At 36.3% G+C, this 24,412-nt stretch overlaps 3 protein-coding genes across 3 annotated transcripts; all 3 read right to left on the bottom strand.

The window, feature by feature from the left end:
- Positions 1 to 2,556: 2,556 nt before the first annotated feature.
- Positions 2,557 to 7,139, bottom strand: LOC118062792 (G-type lectin S-receptor-like serine/threonine-protein kinase LECRK1). The gene is made up of 4 exons (XM_035076634.1): positions 7,085 to 7,139; positions 6,810 to 6,917; positions 4,819 to 4,940; positions 2,557 to 4,569 (listed from the first exon to the last, which is right to left on the bottom strand). The coding sequence occupies exons 1-4, from the start codon at positions 7,137 to 7,139 to the stop codon at positions 2,557 to 2,559; spliced, it is 2,298 nt and encodes a 765-aa protein (XP_034932525.1).
- A 1,787-nt stretch (positions 7,140 to 8,926) lies between these two features.
- LOC118062795 (G-type lectin S-receptor-like serine/threonine-protein kinase LECRK1) lies at positions 8,927 to 11,728 on the bottom strand. Its single transcript, XM_035076638.2, has one exon. It carries the CDS (start codon positions 11,415 to 11,417, stop codon positions 9,072 to 9,074), a length of 2,346 nt encoding a protein of 781 aa, XP_034932529.1. The 5' UTR covers positions 11,418 to 11,728; the 3' UTR covers positions 8,927 to 9,071.
- A 1,059-nt stretch (positions 11,729 to 12,787) lies between these two features.
- Positions 12,788 to 15,169, bottom strand: LOC118062794 (G-type lectin S-receptor-like serine/threonine-protein kinase LECRK1). The gene has a single exon (XM_035076637.2). It carries the CDS (start codon positions 15,167 to 15,169, stop codon positions 12,788 to 12,790), a length of 2,382 nt encoding a protein of 793 aa, XP_034932528.1.
- Between the last annotated feature and the right edge of the window lie 9,243 nt (positions 15,170 to 24,412).

Here is a 24,412-nt window from a genome sequence, read left to right as displayed (position 1 = left end):
TGGACAAAGAATTAAGGTGCTGAGAACCGACAATGGTGGAGAATATACTTCAAGGGATTTCCAGAATTTTTGCCTTCAAACTGGAATTGTGCACCAGTTGATAGTGCCTTATTCTCCTCAGCAAAATGGTGTCTCGGAGAGGAAGAATAGGACAATCATGGAAATGTCAAGGTGCATGATGTTTGAGAAGAGGTTGCCTAAGTTTCTATGGGCAGAGGCAGTAAACACCTCAGTTTACTTGCTAAACAGGCTTCCCACAAAGTCTGTCAATGGAAAAACACCCATAGAAGCTTGGTCAGGAAGAAAGCCAACTGCCAACCATCTAAGGGTGTTTGGTTCTTTGTGTTATTTTCATGTGCCCACTGTCAAAAGAGGGAAGCTAGATGAAACAACAGTCAAGGGAATTTTTGTGGGATATTCAACTGAATCCAAAGGTTACAGGATTTACAACCTGAATGAGTCCAAAATTCAGATCAGTAGAGACGTGCACTTTGATGAAATTGCATGCTGGAATTGGGACTTGAAGGAGGTGGATCAGAAGAGCACAATCCTTGATGCTGCAGCAGGGGAAACAAGCATTGAAACTGAGTTTGATGTTGATGGAACTTCAGATGCAGATGTTCTTAAAGTTAGGCCCCTAGCTGAGATATATGATAGGTGTAACTTGGTGCATGCCGAGCCAACAAGCTATGCTGAAGCAGCAAAGGATGCAGCTTGGATAGAAGCCATGAAATCAGAAATTGATTCCATTGAAAGGAATCAAACCTGGAGCTTGACAGTACTGCCTCACAACAAGAAAGAAATTGGTGTTAAGTGGGTATTCAAGACTAAATTCAATCCTGATGGTTCTGTATTTAAACACAAAGCTAGATTGGTGGTCAAAGGATTTGCACAAGTGGCTGGGGTTGATTATGGGGACACATTTGCCCCAGTTGCTAGGCATGATACAATTCGGCTCCTTCTTGCAATTGCTGGTCAACTTGGATGGAAGGTATACCATTTAGATGTTAAATCAGCTTTTTTAAATGGTATATTAGTTGAAGACATATATGTGCAGCAACCCGAAGGATTCAAAGTGGCAGGCCATGAGCATAAGGTGTACAAGCTACACAAAGCTCTTTATGGCTTGAAACAAGCCCTAAGGGCTTGGTATAGTAGGATTGATTCCTATTTAATCCAATTGGGGTTTAGAAGGAGTGAAAATGAAGCTACATTGTACTTAAAGAAAGAAGGAGATGAAGTGCAGTTAGTAATTTCACTTTATGTAGATGACATGTTGGTGACTGGAAGCAATACTTCATTGCTGGCAAAGTTTAAAAAGGAAATGGAGGATGTATTTGAAATGAGTGACTTGGGGATGATGAATTATTTTCTTGGAATGGAGATACAACAAGACAACTTAGGGATTTTTTTGTCACAAAAGAAGTATGCTATTGATGTGCTTAAAAGGTTCAAACTGGAATCATGCAAAGAAGTAGCTACACCTTTGGCACAAAATGAAAGAATTTCGAAGAATGATGGTGAGAAGCTAGAAGATCCTTCTGTTTTTAGAAGCTTTGGTGGGCAGTTTGCTATACTTGACAGCAACTAGACCAGACTTGATGTTCCCTGCTGGTTTGCTGTCAAGATTCATGAGTTCACCTAGTAGTGTTCACATGGGAGTGGCTAAAAGAGTACTGAAATACATCAAAGGCACAGCTGACTTAGGCCTAAGGTTACTCAAAAACAGGAGGAGTATGCTTGATTGGCTATGCAAGATAGTGATTGGGCTGGAAGTGTTGATGATATGAAGAGTACTTCTGGTTATGTTTTTAGCATTGGTTCAGGTGCAATTTGCTTGGAATGCAAGGAAGCAAGATGTGGTTGCTCATCGACAGCAGAGGCTGAGTACATCTCCATGGCAGCTGCTGCAAATCAGGCTATATGGTTGAGCAAAGTTTTGGCAGATTTGGGTCATAAGCAAAGCTCACCAACCGAGCTTTATTGTGACAACAAGTCAGCAATAGCAATTGCACAAAATCCAGTCCAACATGGAGAACAAAGCACATTAATGTCAAGTTTCATGCATTGAGGGAAGCTGAGAAGAATTTGTTCATCAAAATTCTTCACTGTCCAACTGAAGTCCAATTGGCAGATTTAATGACTAAAGGACTTCCAAGATCAAGGCTGGAGATGCTTAGGATGAAGCTAGGAATGTTCAAGGCAAGTCTCAAGGAGGAGTGTTGGAACACGTGTGAGATGCTGCCTTGAAGGAAGATTGAAGTCAAGATAATGTCCTGTTTTTGTGTTTTTCAAATTTGAATTCAAATAGCAGATTGTGTGCTATTTTTTCGTAATTTCATTTCAATAAATCTCTCAGTGTAGTTGAGAGTTTAATTTTGATTATAATTCATGTTTTGTAAGCCTATATATTAGGCATTTCCATTTTGAATAATATTAAGCAAATACAATTCATCAATTCTGCTCATTATTGCAAGTCTTTAATTTCTTCAAATTTCGTATTTTCCAGAATTTAATCCGAACAGTAACTGTTATAAACAGTTACTGTTCAGATCATCAAATTTCAACATTCTTATGCCATTCAGGAGCCAAGTAACCTCGTGTCCCTCTGACTATCGTAAAGGTTCTTGTATGATCAGGCAGTAGCAATTTTGCTAGCCCGAAATCAGAGATCTTAGCATTCCAAAAATCATCCATTAGAATGTTTCGAGGCTTTATATCGCAATGGATGATTGGCGCTTCACACTCTTCGTGTAGATATAGGATCCCTCTAGCAATATCTAAAGCAATTTTCACTCTGTGACTCCAATCTGGGATCCTTTCAGTTCGGAAGAGAAGATCTGCAAGGGAACCGTTGCTCATGTATTCGTATACTAGGAGTCTCTGGGAGTCCTCAGTACAGTAACCAAGCAGCCGAACCAAGTTCTTATGATGAGTTTTTCCAATCGAACGCATCTCTGTGAGGAACTCCCTTTCACCTTCACTGACCAACTTTTCTAGCCTCTTCACTGCAATAACTTTTTTACCTTTGTATAATGTCCCTTTGTAAACTGCTCCAAAAGATCCTTTTCCCAACTCTTCCCTGAAACCCTTGGTTGCATTTTCAAGCTGCCGATATGAAAATGCTCTCAGAGTGAGCTCATGGGCCAAGCCAAGATTTCCGCCTCCAAACCGCATTCTGGCCTTAACAACTCTTGACTTAGAGATGAAAAAAACAGAAACTGCAATGGCAATTGAAGAGCATGTAATGAATGCTACGCTCATAACACAAATGAGCATCACTGTCTTCTTGCTTGTCTTATGGACCACTGGAGGCTTCGTTGCGGTGGCAATGGATCGGTTGCGGCTTTCGACACTCTTCAAACCCACCTTGAAGAAAACCTTTGATGAGTCACCTTCCAATCTCTTAGCATATTTCACTGGGAACTTCACTTTCTTGCAGTCCCCAGATTCGTACAGCGCACCAGCACAGTTACAGTCCTGCAAACAGGACTTTCTGCAATCTTCTTCTGACATGGAGTTTTTAAAATAAGGAAAGTCATCCCAAGTCATTTTCTCCACATCAGTAATGCTATACGAGGATGTTTCCTCTGCAACTTTGCATAATTCTTCAGTGTAGTTCCTCTTACACCCATTATATCTCTGGTTGGGATTGACAAAAACAGTGCCAGGAAGACAGCTGCAGTAAGGTTGATTATCGTTCATGGTGCAGTAGCTGTTGAGACCGCAGAAAGACTTCACTTCGCACTGACATTTTGGTGCATAATGCATAAGAGATGTAGTGTAGGCACCATTGCTGTCGAAGTTATGAGAATACAATCGAAAAATTCCATCGTACTCCAATGTTGCACGGTAGATAGTTGAGCTGTTTTCCGATTCTGAATCAGAGGAAAACACAGGTGTGCCACTGGCCAAGGTGTTGTTAAGGATTAGCAGTTGCCCGGTATAATTCAAGTACAGATGGGTACCGGACGCAAAAGTGGCAGTGTTCCAATAAGCATCTACTGAAGTGTCTATAGTGTCTATGGGATACAAAACAAGATTCCCATCAGATTGCATTTTAAGATGAAACCTTCCTGTTGAAAAATTGGTTGTAGATGCACTGGAAAGCAGTTCACCCCCTGCATATAGATTCTGGCCTCCTAATATTGTATCCGTAGGAAATTTGAAACTCTCCCAAATGGCATCAGAATGTTCATTGTAGAGCACTAGATTTCCAGAATCAAGCATGCGAGCGTTTGAAGCTGACTTCTCTATCTTAGCAATGAGTTTCTCTTCACCGGCCTCATTGTTGGCAGAATAAGTTCTTAAAAGAAGCTTACCGTTTACGGTCAACTCCAACGTAGCATTTGAGGGCACAGGAGGGTCATCTCGGTATGCTGTCCAGGTGATTATATCAGCTGGCTTACACACCAACCAAATTCCCACTATAAAGCCACTGCCCTGTGGGTAGAACCCAAAGGCAAATGTGCCAGAAGGGGAGCGCCATGAAGTTGGTTGGACGTTGGTGGAGATTGAAGAACCTAATCTTATCAAGGTTGAGTGGTTCTGCTGGGAACTTGCAGGCTTCTAAATACAAATTACCAACAAAAACAAAGAAGCATAAGCGAAAGCCATTAGATGAATTATGGAAGATAGATGATACTGTTGTCCTTGTCACTTCTCACGAGTCTCGAATGACTGTAAATTACAACAAGGAAAATTCTAAAGCTAGCACAACCCAAAGGCAAACGGCTGGTTTTTTTTTTTATAGCTTTCTGTTATTAAAAAAAACTATTTTAATATATTTTCAAGTAAAAAATATTTTTTATAAAACACCTTACTAGACACACCCAGTCTTTCTACGGGGACATTTCCACGCTGTTTTCCAGTAAAAATAAAGACATTATAAGAAGAATCATTTTCCTTGCAAGGTACGTAAAAGACATAAATTTCTTCACCTGTGATGTAAGAAGAAGAGGTTGCACATATGACTTTATTACTGCAGAAAGATTTTTCAACACAAAAGAGATAAGGATAATTGAATTAAGCAAGACTGATTGAAAGCGGTTGAGAAAATTGTCTATGTTCTCTATTTCCTCCACTAATGGTATAACAGAAAACTGACTTGTGTTGAAGCAAACAACACGGCTTATTGACAAAATAAAAAACCTGTCCCTTTCTGAGATGTATGGTCTCAAAAAAAGTCTTTTATATAGTTGATTTTCCAGTATTGTTTGACTAACAATAGTGTTTGATGACTCTGTGCCTTGCATGAAGGCCCGTGCCATTAACTTAAGCCACGCAGTTTTCTTTCTCTTCTGCCTAGTGAGAGATGTAATTTGAGAACATACATATCAGCAGGATAGTTCCTGCTAAGAGGAAGCCACTGAGAGCTCTTACAAGGTTTTATTTACAATTGCTGAACCGGTAATTACGGTGGAAAAAAAAGAGAGAAAACTGGGAAAAAAAAATAATTGAAAAAACTAAACTATAAAAAAAAAACGATTAAACCGATTAAAATATTTTAAAAAATATTTGGTTTGATTTAGTTTTATAAGCCTGGAATCGAAAAACCTAAAATGAACCAAACCAGTTTAGTTAAATAAACCGAACAAAACTGAAAAATTAAAAAAATCGAATCAAACTGAAACTGAAACTCATTAAAAAGTCCAAAAAAAAACCCAAAAAAATAATATATTTTTGTTTAAATACAAAATAACTGAACCAAAATAGAATCGAACAAAAAAAAACCGAACAAAATTAAAATGATCGGTTGGGTTTTTGATTTTTGATATAAAATAACTGAACCAAAAACCGGTTGGTTAGAATATGTTTCAGTTTATAAAATTTAATTTGGTTGTTTCCCTTCTTCTAGTTAAGTTGAAGATAGCCAAATAACTGTTAGCCAATAATGTCCAAAGACTTAGTCTTCAGGAAGACTGGTTGCTAATGTAGTTAGGAGTCTTGGTTTTGAATTTGAATTAGTTTTATCTTTTGTTTCGGTTTGTTAATTCTCTTTCTATGAAGGAGTTTATCCTGCGTTTTTGTTATTTAAAGAGTTGTATAAATAACTAAATTAGGTTAATAATAATACATAATTCCAAATCATTTTTATTGTTAACATGGTATCAGAGCTTTCTTAATTTTTTTTCTGCTCTTTTATCATCATGATTGATCCCGACACCACCAGACAAAATATAGTCGGCCTACACAACCTGGTGACCATCAATATCACGACACAAGCTCCTCTCTAGCTCACAAGCTCCAACTATCTATCATGGAAAGCTGCAATTCCAGACACTTTGTATTGGCTATGATCTCCAAGGGTTCGTTGATGGAATGAAACCTTGTCCACCACAACATCTCATCACCGATGACTCAAACACTCCTAATCCTAAAAACTATGCATGGGTAATCAAGATCAACTAATACTCAATGCTCTTATTGTATCGATTCACCACACCATTATTCCATTTATTGCTTGAGCAACTACTTCCCAGGAAGCTTGGAAGATTTTAGCATCCACATATGCCACCCCCTCTAGAGGCCACATCAAGCAAGTCAAGGCCAGCTTCAAAGCCCTCACTAAAGGCTCTTTTAACATATTGGATTTCATTCACTTTGTTAAAGCACGAGTTGATGAATTAGCAATGCTTGGCACCCCTAGAATTTTTTTTGGAAGAATTGGGAGATGACTACAAAGAACTTGTGTGTGTCGTACAAGCTCGCAACACTTCAATAACCTTTGACGAACTTCATGAGAAATTACTCATGTTTGAAGCTTCTCTACATGCCTTAACAAAAGCCCTCTTGCAATTCTCACCTACAGCCAATGAAGCCATTGGTCGTCTCGAATATCGATCTTAGACCTCTTGAGTCGATCTCACCCTCTTGCCTCACCACAATGGGGCACGTCCTACCAAGGTCCTTCAAGGCTGCAAGGACCAGTTAACAATCAGTAACTTCACAACCAACGTCCTAGCCCTCCTCCTTAGGATACTGCCAGGTTTGTGGACTTCAAAGGCACATTGCAAAAAGATGCCCCTCCTTCAAATTTGTGCCTCAAGAGACAGATTTTCCCAAGGCCAACAACAATCCCAACTTGTGGCAGCCACAGGCTCATCTTGCTGCAAGTAACAGTCCCAACACTCCTTCATGGCTGCTGGATAATGGTGCTTCTGACCACATCACATCTAATCTAAACAACCTATCTCTTCACACTCCATATATTGGCTCAGACGATGTTATGATTGGTGATGGTTCAAGCTTGCACATTACACATACAAGCTCCACAACTCTACAAACTTTCTCAAATCTTTTTAATCTCAAGAATATTCTTTGTGTTCCTAAAATTAAAAAGAATCTTATTTCTATTTATTAGTTTTGTGTAACAAATAATGTTTCCATTGAATTCTCACCCTGGTGTTTTCTTGTGAAGGATCTGTTAACAAGAGTGATTCAAGCTCAAGATGAGAGTAAAGGTGGCATCTATAAATGGTCGGGGTTCAGTCTAACATCTTCTCCAATTGCCTTTTCCAATTTAAAGATTGCACTAATATATTAGCATTTTAGATTAGGTTACCCATCGTCACCTATTCTATATATTATCCTTTCCAAAAATAAGCTAGAGATCTCTTCTTTGGCAAAACATTTTTCCTGCAATGCAAGTCAATTAACAAGAGTCACAAACTTCCTTTCTCTGTGTCCTTTTTAGAGTCTCTTACTCTTATTGAAATATATATTTTTTTTTATGTATGGACTGTTCCTCTATACTCAATTATGTCCTTTAAAATATTATATAGCGTTATTTTTTGTGGATCATTTTACAAGATATACATGGTTCTATCATTTAAAACATAAATTTGATGTAAAACTTACATTCATACGCTTTAAAGTCGTTGAAAAATCATTTCAAAACAAAAAATCATAAACTTTATATTCGGGTAATGGAGGTGAATTTGAAGCTCTCAAAGATTTTTTTAGTTATTGTGGCATCTCTCATCATACTTTCCCACAACACAAACCTAAACACAATGGTAATCGTTCTGAGCGCAAGCACAGACACATAGTGGAGACAAGTCTTTCTCTTTTCACTCATGCATCTTTACCCCCAAAATTTTATTTAAATTGATTATTTTATGTTAATTTATTATTTTAAAAAGTAGTTTTTAAAGATTTGATTTGTTTTTAATAGATGGGAGATTATATATATATGCTGATGGAAAACAAACCCTTACTTGTATTAGGTCTTGAACTCATAGAAATCCAATGAAATATATTAGGCTGCGTAAAAACAGTCCATTTGTTTCCATAGGCTTACTGCACCCCCAGCTTCCAAGCCTAAGCTTTCCTAGATAGGATGCAGCCTATGTCTCATCCAAAGCCCAAGCTAGCCAAGGGGATGGTTTCAGCCCATGTAATTATTTTTTTTTAAATAAAAAAATAAGTTTTAAAAAAATAAAAAATATTATTTTTAATATAACTTTAAAAAATAATTTCTAACCACACTTCCAAAATATACTTCATATATATATATATATATATATATATATATATATGAAAAAGTAAAGGGCAGTTTTTATATTTTTTTTTCAAATTATAAAATTGAGAATTTAGTATGTTTTTTAAACTTTTTAAAGTCTTTTTAGCTCTAAATTATTTTAAAACCATGAATTTAGTATTTATACGTGCACTTTTGTTTTCCTCATCAAACCTTTTTGATAATATTTTTTTGTCTTGTTGGAGGTCATGTTTTTAAAATTTTTTGAAGATTTTTTAGTTTAAAATTAGTTTTTTTGGATTATTTTGATATATTTAATATATAAAAAATAAAAATAATTATTTTAATATATTTTAAAACAAAGAAAACATTTTGAAAAATAATATTTTTTTATATTTAAAGCTTTAAATTTCATTTTGTTGCCGTCTCTTTGAACATATTTTTGGTACTTTACAGGTCAAATTGGAAGCAAAAACATATAAAAACACCTCACAAATTACTTGAAATCCACGACCATTTAAACACACAAATACATGGTTACATATCACGTATAGATTATGCATAAAACATGAGGCAAATTATTTGGAGACTAAGCGGTGCTGCGGAATGGAGCTATAGATGGTGGAGCTGGAATGTCACCGGACCCTTCAAGCATCAAGATCACATTCTTGATACAAGGACGTGAAGCTGGATCATGCTGAACGCACAGCAGTCCAATCTTCACCATTCTTTCCAGTGACTCGAATTCTATATCTTCATCCTTCACAAGCTTATCCAACTGTCCAGCTGCAAAGCATTGATATGCCCAACTGGTAAGATTCATTTCATCTGGTGTTGAGACGTCCACTTTTATACTGCTGCTGCAACAGATGATCTCCAGAAGTACAACTCCGAAGCTGTAGATATCAGCTTTTACCGACATCAAGGCGTTATTCTGCCATTCAGGTGCCATGTGCCCTCTACTCTGTGAGAGTGCCATCGAGCTTCTTATTTCGTCTGGATATAATAGCTTTGATAATCCGAAATCGGAGATTTTGGCCATCCAAGAATCATCCATGAGAATGTTTTGAGGGGTTATATTGCAATGGATGATGCAGGCTTGACACTCTTCATGCAGATAGAGTATTCCTCGAGCTATATCTAGAGCAATCCTCACTCTTTCTTTCCAAATGGGGCGCCTCTCAGACTGGAATAAAAGATCGGCAAGGGTTTGCCGTTTCTCAGTACTCGTAGACGAGAACCTCCGAGAGCCCTCCACACAAAAACCAAGCAACCGAACCAAGTTTCTGTGATAAGTTTGTCCAATCACAGTGATTTCTGCTCGGAACTTTTTTTCCCCTTCATCTAAAACTTTCTCAAGTCTCTTAACAGCAACAGTTCTGTCACCCCCAGGCATTGTCCCTCTGTAAACTGCACCAATAGAACCCCTGCCCAGCTCTTCCATGAAACCACTTGTAGCTTTCTCAAGCTCACTATAAGAAAATGACCGCAGAGTGAACTCTCCAGCCAAGCTTATGATTCCTGACAGCTTTTCGTAAAGATAAGCTCGATCCCTGTACACGCAGAAAGTAGAGATTGCAATGACAAAACACAAGAAAGTAACAGAGCCGAATGCTATAGCAAGAAACACAAGTAAACTTTTCTTGCTTTCTATGATGATTGTCCGGCTCATTGGAGGTGCAGCAGGAGTTGGTTTCACTTTGAAGAAGGCTATAGATGATTCGTTTAAATCTTTTATACCATATCGAATTGGTGCAGTATACTTTTCACACCTCTCATTCTTATATAGAGCAACATCACAAAGACAATCTTCCAGGCAAGACAAACCACAATTGTTTTTCTTCTCATCTAGGACAGAATAAGGATATCGTTCGAACAATATATTCTCTACGGTTATGACATCGTACATTTGCCCTTCTTTGGTGCCTGTGCAAAAACTTTCAGGGACATTCTTGTAGCATCCACTGAATTTCTCACTGGGATCATTGAAAGCAAATCCAGGATAACAGGAACAGTCAGCATTAGTGCCCATGCCAGAGCAATAACTGTTGAAATCACAGAAGCCACGAACATTGCATTGATTATTCAACGCAGACCACTCAATATGCACACTCCGGCTAGTTTTGTTCTCTAAGCAGTGTGAATACAACCTGAAAATCCCATCAGCATCAAGCGTCGCACGAAAGATTGTTGTTTTGTTGTTACAGGGATAAGAACTTCTTGCCAACAAGACTGGTTTCTTAGAGACCGTATCCAAGAACAGAAATCCCTGGTGATTGAAATAGAGACTCAACCCCTTTTTGCTGTCTTGATAAGTATCACTGGCCCAGTAAGCATCAACAGATAGACCAGCGCTGTTTGTAGGGTAGGCGACAAGGTTTCCATCTGCCTGCATCACGAGGAAAAACCTTCCACTGGAGTGATTTGAGCTCGACACACTTGAAACCAATTTATCAGAATAAGTAAGATTCTGACCTACTAATATGGTGTCAGTTGGGTAATCAAAACTTTGCCAAATAACAGAAGAACCATTGTAAAGCACGAAATTACCCGAATCAAGCATTGAAGCTGAAGCTGCGATTTCTGAAACATTAGCAATAAGATTTTCATTGCCCTGCTCAGTTCGAAGAAGCAGCTTACCCTCTTCTGATAAGTGAATTGTAGCATTGAAGGAGACTGGTTCATCATCTCGATTTGCAGTCCAGACGACCGTGTTATTAGGCTGACCCATCATCCATATTCCTACAGCAAATCCATTTCCCTGTGAATAGAAGCCAAACGCAAAATTGCCTGAAGGGGATTGCCATGAATTTAAGTTAGAGATGGGAGATAACTGAGAACCTAAGTGTATTTCACCAAATCGGTTTGGTTGAGTTCTTGCTTCCACGAAGAGTATAGATAACATTAGAAGCAGAAGCCCTGATACCAAAGCCATGCGGACAGGAGTGTTGTGTAAAGAGCCAAACAGATACAGAAAAGCTAGCTAATTTTTAGACTATACTGGCTAAATGTTAATGTGATGAAAATTCTAGCAAACTTCAAAGCTAAAACCGTGTGAAATGAAACATTAAGCGTTGATTTAGACCCATTTTCCGGTCTAAATCAACGCTTAATGTTTACAGACGTCTGCAACTTTTCTTAGAGTGGCCTAGTGTGGTGTTCCACAAAAGTCTACCAAACATGTTAGACCAGTTGGCCGAGAGAAGTCATTATCTTCCTTTACTGATACCCAGAAGCAACCTTCCAAGTCAAGATAATAAAGCTTGAACTACTGTTTTATCATAGTAAATATTCTCCCAACAAATTTCATCAGGTCTAGTAAAATCAAATGTTCATCAAAACGAACATCCAAGCTCAAGAAAAGACATCCAAATGAAACCAGTTTTTTTTTTTTTTCCTGATTTACAAGGAAAAAACCTTTTAAGTATGCAATTGTATATATAAAAAAATAAATAGCCATTAGTCGTTTGAAATAGTTATTCATTTTTGTTTTTTTGAGCAAACCAATGAAGATATCCGATATGGAAAAATCGGACCAAGAAAAACGAAGATTCAAGTTATGGACTGAAGACAAAATCCTATTCAAAACAAGAATGTTTAGAAGTTAACGTTGGTGAATGTTGCAGTTTATTTAGAGTTTTGACACATACATGGGCATAAATAGGGAGTAAGAATTATGATAGTATTTATATTGTAAAATTCTTATATGCTGTATAAAACAGTTTGTATAGAATTAAAATTTATAGTTTATGTAGAACTTTATTTCTATAATATTATTAATAGGTCGTCTAGTATTTTGAAAATAATGGTTAAATTTATATAAACAATTTCTTAACAAAATTTCCGCGATACTTCGCTTTCTTTTACTTATCGTGATTTTCAATTTCCTTTTTAGTTTTCTTTTCTTTTTATTGTTTTACTTTATTTCGTTATTTAATTTGTTGATTCCGTAGCATTACACACCTTCACCTCTTAATCTCTTAAACCAAGTTAATAATTTCTTTCGATTTATGAGGCTATTAGAGATTAAATTTCTAAGCTTAATGTCTTCTCATTGGAAAGAAGAAACGAATAACAAGTAAAAATATCGATGGAAGAATCCATCAATCCATCAACAACAACATGCTGTAATTAATGTTTCCGTAATAATTATCCAAACCAGTTGACACATTGAATTTGGAGGAGACAGAAACATGTTCTTTACACTACTGTTTCCGTAACTTCTCCTCCCATGAAAAACAACAAATGATTTTTTTTGTTAGAACTACAAGATACAGAAATTTAAAAGTTTTCCTGCCTACAAACTTATGCTGAAGGTGAAGCTGGACGTGGAGGAACAGATACATCGGTAATTCCTTCTAACATCAACACAACAGACTTCATAGAAGGACGGATACCTGGTTCATCTTGAATACACCAAATGCCCACCATAACCATTTTCTCCAAATTCTGCAAGTCTACATCTTCACCAAGATCTAGCCTGTCCAATTCTCTTTCAACCAAAAGCTCGTATGCCCAATTAGAAAGTTGAATTTCCTCTGCTCTTGATACATTAGTTTCTATATTTCTCCTGCAGAAAACAATTTCCAAGAGCATAACTCCGTAACTGTAAACATCTGCCTTGACTGATATTGGAGTATTCTTATGCCATTCAGGAGCCAAGTAACCTCGTGTCCCTCTGACTATCGTAAAGGTTCTTGTTTGATCAGGCAGTAGCAATTTTGCTAGCCCGAAATCAGAGATCTTAGCATTCCAAAAATCATCCATTAGAATGTTTCGAGGCTTTATATCGCAATGGATGATTGGCGCTTCACACTCTTCGTGTAGATATAGGATCCCTCTAGCAATATCTAAAGCAATTTTCACTCTGTGACTCCAATCTGGGATCCTTTCAGTTCGGAAGAGAAGATCTGCAAGGGAACCGTTGCTCATGTATTCGTATACTAGGAGTCTCTGGGAGTCCTCAGTACAGTAACCAAGCAGCCGAACCAAGTTCTTATGATGAGTTTTTCCAATCGAACGCATCTCTGTGAGGAACTCCCTTTCACCTTCACTGACCAACTTTTCTAGCCTCTTCACTGCAATAACTTTTTTACCTTTGTATAATGTCCCTTTGTAAACTGCTCCAAAAGATCCTTTTCCCAACTCTTCCCTGAAACCCTTGGTTGCATTTTCAAGCTGCCGATATGAAAATGCTCTCAGAGTGAGCTCATGGGCCAAACCAAGATTTCCGCCTCCCAACCGCATTCTTGCCTTAACAACTCTTGACTTAGAGATGAAAAAAACAGAAACTGCAATGGCAATTGAAGAGCATGTGATGAATGCTACGCTCATAACACAAATGAGCATCACTGTCTTCTTGCTTGTCTTATGGACCACTGGAGGCTTCGTTTCAGTGGCAATGGATCGGTTGCGGCTTTCGACACTCTTCAAACCCACCTTGAAGAAAACCTTTGATGAGTAACCTTCCAATCTCTTAGCATATTTCACTGGGAACTTCACTTTCTTGCAGTCCCCAGATTCGTACAGCGCACCAGCACAGTTACAGTCCTGCAAACAGGACTTTCTGCAATCTTCTTCTGACATGGAGTTTTTAAAATAAGGAAAGTCATCCCAAGTCATTTTCTCCATATCAGTAATGCTATACGAGGATGTTTCCTCTGCAACTTTGCATAAGTCTTCAGTGTAGTTCCTCTTACACCCATTATATCTCTGGTTGGGATTGACAAAAACTGTGCCAGGAAGACAGCTGCAATAAGGTTGATTATCGTTCATGGTGCAGTAGCTGTTGAGACCGCAGAAAGACTTCACTTCGCACTGACTTTTTGGTGCATAATGCATAAGAGATGTAGTGTAGGCACCATTGCTGTCGAAGTTATGAGAATACAATCGAAAAATTCCATCGTACTCCAATGTTGCACGGTAGATAGTTGAGCTGTTTTCCGATTCTGAATCAGAGGAAAACACAGGTGTGCCACTGGCCAAGGTGTTGTTAAGGATTAGCAGTTGCCCGGTATAATTCAAGTACAGATGGGTACCGGAAGCAAAAGTGGCAGTGTTCCAATAAGCATCTACTGAAGTGTCTATAGTGTCTATGGGATACAAAACAAGATTCCCATCAGATTGCATTTTAAGATGAAACCTTCCTGTTGAAAAATTGGTTGTAGATGCACTGGAAAGCAGTTCACCCCCTGCATATAGATTCTGGCCTCCTAATATTGTATCTGTAGGAAATTTGAAACTCTCCCAAATGGCATCAGAATGTTCATTGTAGAGCACTAGATTTCCAGAATCATGCATGCGAGCGTTTGAAGCTGACTTCTCTATCTTAGCAATGAGTTTCTCTTCACCGGCCTCATTGTTGGCAGAATAAGTTCTTAAAAGAAGCTTACCGTTTACGGTCAACTCCAACGTAGCATTTGAGGGCACAGGAGGGTCATCTCGGTATGCTGTCCAGGTGATTATATCAGCTGGCTTACACACCAACCAAATTCCCACTATAAAGCCACTGCCCTGTGGGTAGAACCCAAAGGCAAATGTGCCAGAAGGGGAGCGCCATGAAGTTGGTTGGACGTTGGTGGAGATTGAAGAACCTAAACTTATCAAGGTCGAGTGGTTCTGCTGGGAACTTGCAGGCTTGTAAATACAAATTACCAACAAAAACAAAGAAGCATAAGCGAAAGCCATTAGATGAAGTATGAAAGATAGATGATATTGTTGTCATAATGACTTTAAAGTTCAAGAAGCAAAATGCTAAAGCTATGGCTTGACCATTGTTTCTTCCTTTGGGTACGACTATTAATCTAAGATATTCGTGAAACGAGGCCCGACCCTGGTAGACTTGACTTGCATTCAACTACCAACAAATATCATAAAATGTTTTATTTTTAGAGAATAATTGTAGTATTTTATTAGTTATTTTTTTAAATTTATTTAAAATAATTTGACAGACACCAAGAAAAATAAAATAAAATTTATGTCTCATTAAAATAATAAAAATAACTAAAAAAAAGAAAGCTGCATAAGCGAAAGCCATAAGATGAATTATGGAAGATAGATGATACTGTTGTCCTTGTCACTGCTCACAAGTCTCGAATGACTATAAATTACAACAAGGAAAATGCTAAAGCCAGCACAACCCAAAGGCAAAAGGCTGGTTTTTTTTTTTTTTTTTAGCTTTTTGATATTAAAAAAAATTATTTTAATATATTTTCGAGAAAAAAATATTATTAAAAAAATCTTAAATCACAATGCCAGACGCACATCCAGTCTATTTATGGGGACATTTCAACGTTGTATTCCAGTAAAAATAAAGACATTATAAGATGAATCATTTTTCCTTGCAAGGTAAAAGACATAAATTTCTTCACCTGTATTGTAAGAAGAAGAGGTTGCACATATGACTTTAATTACTGCAGAAAGATTTTCAGGACAAAAGAGATAAGGATAATTGAATTAAGCAAGACTGATTGAAAGCGGTTGAGAAAATTGTCGATGTTGAATTAAGCGAACAACACGGCTTATTGACAAATCAAAAACCTGTCCCTTTCTGACATGTATGTTCTCAAAAAAAGTCTTTGATATAGTTGATTTTCCAGTATTGTTTGTCTAGCAATAGTGTTTGATGACTCTGTGCCTTGCATGTGTTGAACCTACGCTCAATCTAGAAGGTCAAGGAAGGCAACTACCGCCCAGCCAGCCACCAGCCGCCACCGACCAGCCGCCAGCAGCCAGCCACCAGTCACCAGTCGCCTTCACACCCGCAACCACCAGACGCCTTCACACCTGGAAAGTTTGAATTTTGTATTCTGAATTCGTGTATAAATAGGGTGCTAAGCTAATGTTATTTTGTGTGGAGAGAATAGAGAGAAACACTAGAGAGAAAGAGAGGGTGTGTATTGTAAGGTGTTGTGTTGTTGTAAGCTTCTTGTTTTTGTAATAAAACTTTGTGTTTTATCCCCTCTAAGTGTTTCAAAGCCACCACTAGTGGTTTCTCCCACCAACAATTGGTATCAGAGCCCTGTTCGTCAGAAAACAGAAGTGTTTTGGGGTATATCCAAATTTTCAAAGTTGTCAAAAACAAGTTTTGATCACTCCACAGTGTAGATCTACTCCGTACGAACTCACTGGTGCAAGAATCAGCTTGATCGGAGACCGCGGTGAGCCACACACGCCGCCTGAAGATTCTACACAGACGCCCACGCGCAGCCCACGCGCGCCAGAGGTAGACGACGAGTTCCGTCCACGCGTGCCATATATTGAGCCGAGCTGAGCCACTTTCCAGACGCTGCCAAGCCAACTAAATATTCCCAGAATCTGTACAGAATTGGTTTTTTGACCGGTTCACCCATTTTCTGACCCGATTTCTACAAAGTTAGACTGGTTCCCTACTATTTGGACCATTCCGGATCGATCTACAGTGTCCGTTTGTCCAAATTCGGCTCCCAGAAGGTAATATAGTCATTCAAAAAGCAAAATGACTACTGAAAGTACACAAACACTTATCCCGAAGCTGACCAAAGACAACTATGATAGTTGGTGCATCAGATTGAAGGCATTTCTTGGTTCACAAGAGTGTTTGGATATTGTACAAAATGGTTTTGAAGAACCAGAGTCCAAAGAAGCAGCCACCACCAGTGGTTTCTCCCACCAACAACATGTAGGCCTGTGCCAATAACTTAAGCTACGCAGTTTTCTTTCTTTTTTGCCTAGTGAAGATGTAATTTGAGAACATACATATCAGCAGGATAATTCCTGCTAAGAGGAAGCCACTGAGAGCTCTTACAAGGTTTTATTGACAAATTGCTTAACAGGTAATAAGGTGAAAAAAAAAAGATTAAATCGAGAAAACTGGAAAAAAAATATTTGAAAAAAATCAAACTATGAAAAAAAACGATCAAATCAATTAAAATATTTTAAAAAATATTCAGTTTGGTTTAGTTTTATAAACCTGAAACCGGGAAAGCTCAAATGAACCAAACCAGTTTAGTTAAAAATAAACCGAATAAAACTGAAAAATTAAAAAAACCGAAACTGAAACTCATTAGAAAGTCCAAAAAAGCCCCCAAAAAATAATATATTTTTGGTTTAAATATAAAATAATCGAACCAAAATAGAACCGAACCAAAACAAACCAAACAAAACTGAAACCGATTGGTTGGGTTTTGATTTTTGATATAAAATAACCGAACTGAAACCGGTTGGTTGGAACAGGTTTCAGTTTTGTTTTTGTATTTTATAAAATTTTAATTTGACTGTTTCCCTTCTTCTAGTTAAGTTGAAGATAACCAAATAACTGTTAGCCAACAATGTCCACTGACCTAGTCTTCAGGAAGATTGGTTGCTAATGTAGTTAGGAGTCTGGTTTTGAATTTGAATTAGTTTTATCTTATGTTTTGGTTTGTTAGTTCTCCTTCTATGAAGGAGTTTATCCTGTGTTTTTGTTATTCAAAGAGTTGTATAAATAACTCCATTGGGTTAATAATAATACATAATTTCAAATCATTCTTATTGTTAACATGGTATCAGAGCTTTCTTAATTTTTTTCTACTTTTTTATCATCATGATTGATCCCAATACCACTAGACAAGATATAGCTGACCTACACGACATGGTGACCATAAATATCACAGCACAAGCTCCTCTCAAGCTCACAAGCTCCAACTATCTGTCATGGAAAGCTGCAATTCCAGACACTTTTTATTGGTTATGATCTCCAATGTTTTTGTAATGTTTTGAATTAAAAGAGTAGAAAAAAGCAACCAAGCCCTTGGTGGTTTAGAAGTAAGTATAATTAAATGAGGAGTATTGTGGTAATTGAACAAAAGTTGATAAATATAAATAGAAAAAAAAAACAAAAAGAGACCTGAAATTAAGATTGAAAAAAACTAACGGGAGAAGAGAAGAAAAGGGGAAGAAGAAGAAGAGAAAATAGGAAAATTAGAAGGGAAATAGAAAAGGAGTTGAAGGAAATAAGTTTAAAGGTAAGATTTAGGTTGTTTAATGTGTATAATATGTTATTTGAAATTTAATTTCGATTTTGATGACTGTTAGGGTTTTGAAGATTATGTTTTGGGTTTGATTGATGAATTAATTTGAATGTTAGGGGTTGATTGTTATGGGTAATTGATTATTTAATTGATTATGGAAGATTATGATGATTTTGAGTTATGAATTGTGTAAATGGTGAAATTTGTGTTAGAAATTTGGAGAATAATTGTAGTATTTTATTAGTTATTTTTTAAATTTATTTAAAATAATTTGACAGACACCAAGAAAAATAAAATAAAATTTATATCTCATTAAAAATAATAAAAATATCTTTACTTATAATTTTTCTTTCTAAATTATATCTTTTTTTTAAATGGCTCTTTCAACATCTAGAATTCTGAAATGTTTCGTGAATCAGTCTTGTTTTTGGCAAGAAATGTTTTTTTTCTCCACCAATATTTATTGTAAATAGCTTTTTAGATACAATATAACCTTGATAAATTAATACTTAATACCTTCAAAACCTTTATTAAATAATATTTTTATTTGGCCCCAATTTAAATTTAAGATTTGAATAATATCTCGACTAATTAATAAATTTTTATGGTTCAGAATATTAATTTATAAAGGTTTAACTAGATATTGTTCAAACTAGGGCATAGGTACATATATACCTGACACATAAAATCTCAAAAGCTAGAGTACTATATCATGAGTCAGATTTTTTTTTTTTTTGGATGGTTAATGTGTTTTAAAAAGAAAAACTGAATTGGGAATAATCTAATATGACTTGATTATTTTAGCAAGTCAAAATACAATTTAGATAATTAAAAAATATATAGTTTGACTGAAAAAAATATTAATACAACATCTTTTTTCTTTAAATATTGAGATGATAATATATTAAATCGACCTTATTCAATCTAGGTTAACATGTAAAATTCATTATCTGGGTTATGAGACCGTGAAAACTTTATAGAAAATAAATAAATAAATATTTTAGAGTCTAATTCTCAATCAACTCAATGTTGAATGATGAAATTGAAAAAAAAATTAATTAAAAATAAACAAAAAATAAACAAAAAAAAAAGAAAAGAAAAACAAAAAGCAGTACTGTTCCAATGTATATTTCTCCGTGAGAAGGGGGACAATGATTTCCCTTGCTCAATTAATTTTTGTTAATGTTAACAGGATCCAAGAAGTGTCCAAAAATGTAAAGGCAATTGAAAATTAGCAAGTTTGATTTATATAAAAACTAATAAGAAGGAAAGTAACTCCAATAGGAATAGATTGAGAGTTAATGTGTTAGGTAATGTAATGTAATTTTCTTTTTGAAAGTGATTTTCAATTAAAAATATATCAAATTGATATTTTTCATAATTTTCTTTTTATTTTTATCATCAACACATCAAAAATATTGAAAAACATCTAAAAAAATTAATTTAATATCTTTTCAAATAAAAAATAATTTGAAAAGTAAAATCTAAAAAGAAAAGTGATTCCAATATGAATGAAAGCAAGAATGGAAATGTTTCATCCTTTCCGTTTGATTTTATATTATAGTCCTTCCAACTAAAAGCATTGGTAAAAAAATACATCAAGTTTGCGAACTTTCCTACCTTTCAATTATAGAAAAGGATTATTTTTCCATCCTACCTTTGCTGACCATTTCCTTTCTAGTTTCATGCATCCACTCTCCTAACCTAACACTAAAATAAAGCAAACTTATAGGGAAATTTCCATGCGGTATGTCATAGCCCCAGAAAGTTCCTAGTTGCTTATAACAAGAATCATGTGATATTTTTTTATGCAAGACAATGATGGATTGATATAACTAGAATTTATATGCAAGTTCAATGTATTTTATTTATGATGATGTTCCAGAAATGAATAAGCTCAGTAACAAGGTTTCTGAGTGTGTGGGTAGTAGGTTATCACATGATCATGTTAGTATTCTATTCTCAGGAACTGTGAGAGTAGAGGATCAGTGGTAGAGTATTGGTTTTTTGCAAAATAATCCATTTTGATGGGATTTTATGACTCTCTAATGATTAAGTTAGTGACTTTATGATGAAACATTATAATAAATGAGCATTAAATTCTAAGAACAAAATAATTTTTTATTAATTTGTGTGTGATAAATTCCATGAGAATAAACCATAAGAGAATCAAGATTGTGAACTTTTTATCTAGATGATTTAGAGAGTATTTAGAGTCTTAGTACTTTAAACCTTCTTGTTTTTACTGAAAGGGTCAAAAGTATTTTCCTTTTGAGTATACAAGTGAGAAAAAAATCCTTTACATTAACATTAATGTTTGCATTTATTTCTAGAGATCTAAGATGGCATGATAATTCATTTATCCAATAATGAGGTGAGAAGTTGTGTCCTTTATAACCCCATCCATTTATTTTTTTTCTTTCATTTACTTTTCGTAGCCTTGGTAAAAACTGATCTGAAGATTTCTTGAGTAAGTTTACCTTGTCATTCCCAATATTTTTACACTATGTTTTCTTCTTCTTCTTCTTCTTCTTTAATAAACACACATGGACTTTCATAGGAGCAGTTTCGATCCTAAGAGCAAAGGTATCAATTCTTTTGGTGATGAGTTCCCGTTTCAAACAAAAATTGGAGGGAGTAGTAGGGGACAGGGTTTCATTAGATTGTGGATGGTTCTTATTATTACAAAATCCCTCCTTCTAATGCCTTGAGTGATCCACAAAGGAGAGAAAGGCTACCTCAAACCCTTGAGGATGATGCTTTCAGCACCTTGAATATTCTGGAGGTGGCCTTTTCCAATAGCAAACATCCTGGAGCATATATGTCCCAATTGCCCTCTAAAAAAAAGAGGATCAGTAAAGAGACATTGGCTTCTACTAGGGGGTATTTTAAGATTACAATCTCCATATGCATGTATGAGTTAGTGTACTCCATCCTTCTTTGAGGGTTTGTGAGGGACATCTTCAGGTATTATAGATTAGGTTTTAGGCAACTGTACTCTAGTAGATGAGTGGTTTTGTCAGCTTTTGACAAGTTTTTAGGCTTGTCTATATCAAACCTACTATAAACCTTTTTAAGGCATGTTACTAGTTGGTTGTAGGCACTAATGGTGGTAATGATATCCATGGGTTTTTTATTATCTTTTCTAATAGACCCACTAATGGTGGTAATGAGATGCACAGACACAATTAACCCCTAAAAAGGCATGCACCAAATTTAGGGTTGTTCCCATTACTGAAGGGTACCTCCTTGTAAGGTAAGCAAAGGCATTGTTTGAGTCTGGATGAGGAGGAAACACGTGTAGTGTTAGCCTTTCCCTTGAATCAGTATCATGTCAATAGGATGGCCAAAGGTCAGTACCAAGACTCATTGGGAAGTTTCAAACCATTTTATCTTTTGTTTTATTGATGTAAGTTCAATTCTGATTTTATTTCTACATAGGGTTAACAGCTGAAGGAGAAGGAAAGACTTCAACTAGATCTTTAAAGGGAAGCTTATTTGCAACAAGGAGGGGGTCCTCATCTTTTGGAGTAAGTGGAATAACTATCGGAGAAGAAATAGAACATGACCCTATTATCATAGATGGGCTTTTCATTCTTAAGGACCTTGTTCTTGAGGAAACAACAACAATAGAGGGGGTTGTACATCCTTAGTTGGGGGTTAAGTAGATCAAAACAACCCTGAAGTAATTGGGGGTGCCATCCCTCATTTCAAAAGGAGAATGGTCTTCATCTTTGTAGAGATTAATGTTCATGTATCAATGTAAAAGCTTCTTTAGAGATGTTGATCCTCCTTATTCATCTCCAACCTTGGCTGCAAAGGTTAGATTAGTCGATTCCTCTACCTAAGATCAGAGGTTTAAGGACTCTTTTGCTTACCTCATCCTCGGTTGAGCTCCCTTCGCTGAGAAGAAAAGGCAGGCTATAGAGGCCATTGTAAGTGAAAGGTCTAGGCTTAGTGAGACTGGCTTAGAAGTGGTGAGGAAATTAGAGAAGATTCTTACCATCCCTTCAAACATTTTAAAGATGTTCAATGAGATCTATAACCACCATTTGGCTTTGATCGGTTAAATGGCTTTTAATGTAAGAAAAGTTTCTTTTTCACCTTTTTGTTTGGTTTTGTGACCATTATTCCTAACACTTGTTCTTGGTAGACTTTTATGATGTGCGTCCATTTCAAGAGGCATTGGTTGACTTAGAGGAATTATATAAAGGAGGCTATTGCCAAACATAGAAAAGATCATACTGCTTTGTCAAAGGCTATTATGGAGGCCGAGCTGAGGGATCTCAAAATGGCCTATACATCATTAAAGGATGATATACAAGATGTTACCTTTCATTTGGGTTCTACTAAACAATAATTTCATGAGGCTTATAGTGAAATAAATGCCTTGAGGTAGGCGATTATAGAGTTGAGGGCATACGGGGGTGTTTTGTGTAAGGAGCTCCAAGCTGCTAGAGATGAAGTCCAAACCTCCCGTGTGAGGCTGGATGCTTTGAATAATTCTCCTAGAGAGTTCTAGAAGTTTTTTGGAGGATCTGTAGTTTTGTCCAAGGTGGTTGGGGACAAGATCTTCTTGGCTATGTCTAATCTATCATTCTTCAACAAATCTAGAGATATGCAAGTGGACTTTAGTGATGTCTTCCATCTAGTCTATATGCCTGATTTTGAGGATGTATTCCCTGTCTTAGCTGCTTTTGCCCAACATAGATATTTGAAGCCCTCTTTTTTTTTCACAACCCTGGTCCTGTGGGGTTCATCAATGTAATATTTTTTTATTATAAATTTAACTTTTACTTTACATTTCCATGTTGACTTGTGCGGTTTGTATGGATCTAACATCTGTAGAAAAATATTAAGGGTAATTCTTTAGACAATGTGTGGGTTCAACACCCGTACTTAGGAGAAATTTATCAAACTTTGATAAGAATCGAGCTATGAATTTTACTTATCTTTGGTAGGATTTGCCCCATGCTTGGAATAAAAAAGAGACTTTGGTTGCAAGTATATCTTTATGTTCCTAACAGACTATTGAGACGCTCTAGGACATTGTGTAAATTGGTCTTATTGCATTATGGAGATGGAAGTAAAATTATTTGCAACTATTGAGACCTTGTCCATCCTATCCTTGGAGTGTGTGCAATCGCACTAGGAAGATCATATCAATCCCTTCCAAGGTAAATTGTGTATTCACACTAGAGAGACAGTTGATCCTTTCCAAGGTAAATTCTGCAATCGCACTAAGGAGACTGTGTCTAACCTATCCTTGAAAAATTATAGGGCTATTGCCCTAGCAAGATTGTATTAACCCTCTTTGTTGAGGCCTTGTCAATCCCATCTTTGGAGAGTGTGCAATCGATTAAGAAGACCACATCAATCCATTCCAAGGTAAATTGTACAATCGTATTAGGAAGACATTTGATCCATTCTAAGGTAACTTATGCTATTGCACTAAGGAGACCATGTCTATTCCATCATTGAAAGGTTCTGGGGTTGTTAGCCACTTTTATCCCATAATTGAAAATGAGTTTCCTTAGTAGATGTCTTCTGGGTGGTCCTGTTAGCCCATAAAATTTCATTTAACAGCTCTGCCTATTTTGACTTAGCCTCTGTTATTTTTTTTTATCAAGCCCATTAAGCAAAATACAATTGGTAAGTTTGGTTTGACCATATATTTGTGGATAAGATACTGAAGAGAATCGATGGTTGATAAGAAGCCTTTGACATTACTATTTATCTTGCGATTGTTGAACTGTGTCCCATTATCAGTGATGAGGACCTTTGGAGTCCCAAACCTTCAAATGATGTTCTTCCATATAAAAAAAAATGATTTTGTTAATGATGATGTCTGCCAGAGTTTATGTTTTAACCTATTTGGTGAAGTAATCTATAGTTACTAGTATAAACTGCCTATTTCTCGTGGCTTTTAAGAAATGAACCA

The sequence above is a fragment of the Populus alba genome, chromosome 19 (assembly GCF_005239225.2).
Source record: "Populus alba chromosome 19, ASM523922v2, whole genome shotgun sequence".
NCBI lineage: Eukaryota > Viridiplantae > Streptophyta > Magnoliopsida > Malpighiales > Salicaceae > Populus > Populus alba.
This window is presented reverse-complemented; position numbering and strand designations above follow the sequence as displayed.

Excerpts from the sequence above, each read along its gene's own strand:
- LOC118062792 (XM_035076634.1), bottom strand. The coding sequence starts at position 7,139 with ATGAAGGAGTGTTGGGACTGTTACTTGCAGCAAGATGAGCCTGTGGCT. Across the intron at positions 6,918-7,084 it reads TGAGCCTGTGGCTGCCACAA|CCTTGAAGGACCTTGGTAGG; the intron begins GTTGGGATTGTT and ends TGGTCCTTGCAG. Across the intron at positions 4,941-6,809 it reads GACCAATGGCTTCATTGGCT|GTGAAGAAATTTATGTCTTT; the intron begins GTAGGTGAGAAT and ends CTTACATCACAG.
- LOC118062795 (XM_035076638.2), bottom strand. The coding sequence starts at position 11,417 with ATGGCTTTGGTATCAGGGCTTCTGCTTCTAATGTTATCTATACTCTTC.
- LOC118062794 (XM_035076637.2), bottom strand. The coding sequence starts at position 15,169 with ATGGCTTTCGCTTATGCTTCTTTGTTTTTGTTGGTAATTTGTATTTAC.